The sequence below is a fragment of the Nyctereutes procyonoides genome, unplaced genomic scaffold (genome assembly GCF_905146905.1).
Source record: "Nyctereutes procyonoides isolate TBG_1078 unplaced genomic scaffold, NYPRO_anot_genome, whole genome shotgun sequence".
NCBI classification, from domain to species: domain Eukaryota; kingdom Metazoa; phylum Chordata; class Mammalia; order Carnivora; family Canidae; genus Nyctereutes; species Nyctereutes procyonoides.
Window position 1 is genome coordinate 20,751,485 of NW_026575024.1, and position 5,326 is coordinate 20,756,810.

Consider the following 5,326-nt stretch of genomic DNA (forward strand, 5'->3'; position numbering starts at 1 on the left):
CTCCACCCCCCCCACCCCCACCCCCCCACCCCCCCCCCCGCTCCACCCTACCGGGCCAGAGCCGGTTTCCCTGCGGTCCAACGCTTTAGGATCCCGGGGGGGGGGGGGGGGGGCACAGAAATGCAGAACTGACACGAAGGGCGGTCGCCTTTGTTTCTTCTTTATTTGCGGATATAATTATGTACCGCACTCTAAATTAGAGATAGATTTTTTTTCTGATATACATTTCATCTTATTCACCACGAGCACACCACACGCACAGTAGAACAGTTCCACAACCTGATAAATTGCACAAGATGAGTTTGGATTCCTGAAAACCGGCAGGCAGGTCAGCCCTGCCTCGGCTTCTCGCCTCCCCGCTTCGCCGTAGGAAATCGCCCACCCGAATCGGATTTCCCGGCCAGCCTTTCCCTCCGCGGGGTTGAAATGTCTCTGGAATGGGAAGCACTCTTGCTTGGAAATGGCTGGACGCTGCAGATTCCGAGCACTGGATGGCTGTGAAATGTCCCCCCAAGGTCAAGTTTCTGCGCCTGCGAGCTGCGCCCCCTCTCCCTCCCTTCCCACCCACTTCAGCGCCAGGGACCGAAGAGTCGGGGTCCCTCCGGGAAGGACGGAAAGCCCGGCCCGTAAATTCGTCCCCGCCTCCCCAGAAACTAGGGTGTTGTGGTAAAGAAAGGACAACAGAAACGCAGACGCGATGGATTGTGGATTCCTATCCCCCTCCCACCCCCATCCCCAATAATCAGGAACTAGGAACCAGAGATGTTTGAAGCTTGGCTTCCCAAGCGCGGCGGCAGGGCGCACAGGGCTGGTGGGGGTGGGTGGGGACGGTGGGAAGAGCGCGGGGGAGCGGGAGCCCCGCGCCCTAGTCCTCCGCGTTGGTTCGGTAGGCCTCGATGAGGCCCTCCAGCGAGTGCACGAAGCCGGACACACTGCAGATGCCACCGATGACGAAGATGGCGACATCGAAGAAGACTTGGTGCCACAGCAGCTTGCGCCAGAGCAGGCGCAGGTGGAAGAGACTGGGCAGCAGGAAGCAGAGGCCGGCGCCCGTGAGACTGCCGGTGAGGCCCATGAGCAGCGCGAAGTGCGGCACGTAGATGGCCATGAGCAGCGTGAAGACCACGAGCGCGCAGCGCAGCGTCAGCCCCCACGACTTGAGGCGCCCGTCGCCGCCGTAGCAAGCGGGGAAGAAGGCGCGGCTGCCTTCCTGGAAGAGCGACTTCTCCAGCACCTCGACCGCGGCGAAGAAGGGCAGCGGGTAGGACAACAGCGCTTTGGCCACCAGGAAGATGTTGACCACGGCGCGGATGGAACCGGGCAGGTTATCCGTGATGACCTCCTTGGTCTCGTCGGCCCAGGTGAGGTAGGCGACCAGCGCGAAGAGGCCTTTGAGCACGCAGGCGGCGATGTGCGTCCAGTTCATCATGCAGTGGAACTCGCTGGGCTGCTGCATGTTGCCCTCCAGCGAAGGCAGGAAGATCTGCGACGTGTAGCTGAACACGATGATGCCAATGGAGATGGGGAACTTCTTGACGTCGATGTAGAACTTGACCTTCTCCCAGGCCCAGTCGCGTGCCCGCGAGAGGCAGTAGGCGATGACCAGGATGTTGATGACGAAGTGGGCCAAAGTGCACAGCAGGCTAAACTTGGACACCGCCTTGAGGTTCTTAAGGAAGGCGCAGGGCAGCAGCACGGCGGTGGCGATGATGGACCAGGACTTCTGCGACACGGGCAGCCCGGGGAAGCTGTTGTACATGAGGTTGCCGCTGACAACCACGTACAGGATGCAAGTCATCACCAGCTCGATGATCTGCGCTACGTTCACCACGCGGCCTCCCAGCGTGGGGAAGCGCGGGGCGCAGCACGCGTTGGCTATGGCTACGTAGGAGTCCCGCACCCGCACCACCTCGCCGTCCTCGTTCTCCTCGTACAAGCATGCGATGAGGATCTTGCCGGTGTAGCAGCACACCACGGCGGCGAAGATGATGAGAAACAACCCCAGGTAGCCGCCGTGCAGGATGGCGTAGGGCAGGCCCAGCACGAACATGCCCTGCGGAGCGGAAAGGCAACCAGACCCGGGAGCTCAGCGGCCGCAGCCCCGCTCCAGGGGACCTGGGGGCGTGGCTTAAGGCAGTAGCCGCAAGGGGGAGCTAAGCGGAGTGAGAACCCGGCGTAAACCACCCGGAGGTTTAGAGGTTAGAGTAGTCTGGATTGGGGGTGCACCGCGGCCTAATGCGGGAAGCCTGGGCGTCGAGTCAGAGATGGAGTGCGCTGAACACCAGAGATGGTGTTCAAGGCCGGATGCTGAGAGGGGAAAGTGCGCTCAAGGCTGGGAGGTGCGGAGGAGGCTGAGTGTGGGAGGGTCAACACACCAGGAGGGAATGCTATATAAGATAATTTGTTAGAGATAAGGGGACAGAGAGGTCGTGGCTAGAGAAGGGTGCTGAGAAAGGTAGAGAGCTGGGCCCAAGTCATTGGGAAGAGAGGGTGCGGGATTTAAGGTGGGGCTGGAATGGGATCCAGGGAAGCTCATAAGAGCCTGTGGCCAACTGGGGAAGAACACGAAAGCGGCTGCGGGAGAGAAAAGAGCTAGGGTAGGGAGGAAGAGAGGCTGAGGGTGCGCGAACGCGAACGCGAAGCAGAAGGAGGCAAGGAGGCGGGAATGTGAGGATGCTCGAAACAGCTTGGGGAGCGGGGATGAGGCCAGAGGCGCCGGGAGTCCTAGGGCTGGCCCCGAGTAGGGTAGCAGAGGCTGAGGCCTGAGGAAGGGGCCGTGAGTGGTAGAGGCTAGCAGGAAAAGGGGCCTCGGGGAGGGGGGGAAAGCGCGAGCCTGTGAGAGTCTAAATGGAGCAAGCGTCAAGCTGTGGACAGAGGCGGGCGGACTACGGAAGGAGGGTTTGGGATCTACAAAGCGAAGAAAAGCTAACGAAATCTAGGGTTCCCGCCGTCTCCAAGCCTCCAGGTCCGCTCCCTGGCCTCCCTCCGGGCCTCCGGAACGGGGCCTTCAAAGATGCCCCTGGCGCAGGCGCGGGGGCCAGGAGGCGGTCGCGGTCCCCTGCCCCGTGGTACCGCTCGGCCGTCTCGCAGGGCCCGGGAGCAGGAGGCGCTTCGGGTCGGACCACTCAGTGGGCAGGGACCTGCGCAGCCTGGGTCCCCAAAGCAACCACGCAGCGGCCTTCTGCTCCCGAGAGATCCACGTTGTGCGCCCCAACGACCGTGAGCTCCGGGGACGCCAGGGGGACCAAGCCACAGGGCCCGGGGGATCCTTGGGTTGAGGCCTCCTCCTCCCCTCCAGCTGCGGCCTGCCTCCCTTTGCCAGCTCCTGGGGTCGTTAGGCAGACTCCAAACCCGCTCCCAGCGGAGTCCTGCGCCGCCTGGTGGGGAGTGGGTCCTTGCGGGTAGGGTGAAGGGGTGGCAGGCCTGGAGACCAGAGGTTGTTAAGAGCATCCAGAGGCGACTTCTCCAGGGTGACCCGCAGAGAAGCTGGTCACCTCTTTGCGGCTTAGCCGGGATTTCGGGTGAAAGGGGTGAGTCTGTGTGCTGCAAGCACGGAGTTACCAGAGACCAATTGTGCTTGTGCGGGTACAAAATTATGTGCTTACTTTTGTGTACACCTGTATGTCCCCAATAGGGCTGCACCTGAGAAGGTGGGCTGGATCCTATTTACATGAATCTGTGCTTGTATGCATGTGTATGTTCAAACAGGTTCGTGCGTGTGTTTGGTATGCACAGGTATGTGCTTGTGTGGGGGTGTATGAAGGTGCGTTTGAGGATAATCTTGTGGTCTATATATAGCTGCATGTCGTGTGCACCTGTGCCCAGCGTTTGTTCTTGTGGGAAGGGGATATATGACCAAGTGAGTCTGTGCCTGTGTCAGGGGAGGAGAGTCCCAGCTCAGCAGTTTCCCTCTCATCTTTCCGTCTGAAAATGCAGCTGTGAATCCATTCCGGAGTCCCCCGCGACACGGTTCCCTCCGATCCTGATTTTCTTTCTTCCTCACCCCTCTCCGCTCCCCTCTTCCTGTTTCCCTCCCGTCTGCAGGGTCTGAGGGCAAGTGCCTCTCAAACCAAACCCCAGCCTAGCAGTCCTGCGGCTGGAGCCGCAGGAGGGAGTGCGGGTCAGGGCGGGAGACATCGATTTGTAGGGTTGTAGATATCCGCCCCCGCCCCAAGGGCTGGGAGGGATGGGGGGGGTGTTGGCGGGATCCTGGGTGCGGAGGGGTTCTCTCGGTGGAGATCGAGATCGCCCCGGGGGGAGGACTCGGCTGAGGGTAGAGCCTGGTGCTCCAGAAAGGGAGGAGGTGGAGGGTGGGGGCCGGCAGAGCAGGGAATCCCGCGCTCACCTGGATAGCGTTGGTCACGTTCCAGCCCGCCTCCCACGCCGTGATCTTGGGTTTGTCGTGGCCCCCAAATTCGCCACCAGCCCCCATAGCCTGGTCTTTGGAGCCCGAGGGCGGCAGGGGCGCGCCTCCGCCGCGCTGGTAATGGATGTCTCCCTCGACGGGCGGTTCGGCGCCCTCGTCGCCGCAGGGCTCACCCTCGGTTTTTAGGATGTCCATCTGCAGGCCCTGACGGTGCTCAAAGTCGAGGTCGTCGCAGTGAGCAAAACCCACCGCTTCCTCGTCGGTGGCCGCCTGGAAACCCATCCTGGCGAACATGCCGCTCACCTTGGCCTGGGACTTGTTGGACACAGTTGTGGCCACATTGGACAGCTTGCTGCGGAGAAGGGTGGCCATGGCGGCGGCGAGGTCCGCGGAAAGGACACAAGGGGCTGGGGACGCGGGGGACGCGCGGCAAGGCGGCGAAGGCCAGGGGGGCGCGAGGCCGCTATCTTCGCTCGCCTTCCCCGCGGCGCCCCGAGGCGCCCTGGCTCATGACCCTCTCGGCTGGCGTTTGAGGCTCGCTCGGAGCCCACCCTGCGGGCGGGCAGCGGGGCTGGCGGAGCGGCGGCGGCGAGTGCACTGCGGAGCTGCCGCGGGGCGCGCGCTGGGCTGCGGAGGGCGGCGGCGGCGGCGGCGTCAGAGCCGCTACGCGAGGCTGGCGCGGCGCCCCCACCCGCGCGCGGCCCAATGCGCTCCCGCCCCTCGGAATCAGGCGGAGGGCGGGCTTTGGGGAAGGGGGAACACCCGGAGGCGGGGGGTGGGGGGGAGGAGGGCGACGAGAAGAGACAAGGGGCTCGGAGGGACTCCTGAGAATTGAGATGGGGGCCGGGGAAGGGCGGCCGCGGGATGGGTGGCACCGAGTGGGAGCGCACACGGGGAAGGGGCTCAGAGGGCACGGTGGGGGCCGGAGTGCTGCATTTCTGGGGGAGGTGCTAAGCTCGG

General features: G+C 63.2%; 1 protein-coding gene across 1 annotated transcript; it reads right to left on the minus strand.

Annotated features, from left to right (window-relative positions):
• Positions 1 to 589: 589 nt before the first annotated feature.
• SLC32A1 (solute carrier family 32 member 1) lies at positions 590 to 4,832 on the minus strand. The gene is made up of 2 exons (XM_055306111.1): positions 4,346 to 4,832; positions 590 to 2,053 (listed from the first exon to the last, which is right to left on the minus strand). Exons 1-2 carry the CDS (start codon positions 4,736 to 4,738, stop codon positions 866 to 868), a joined length of 1,581 nt encoding a protein of 526 aa, XP_055162086.1. The 5' UTR covers positions 4,739 to 4,832; the 3' UTR covers positions 590 to 865.
• Between the last annotated feature and the right edge of the window lie 494 nt (positions 4,833 to 5,326).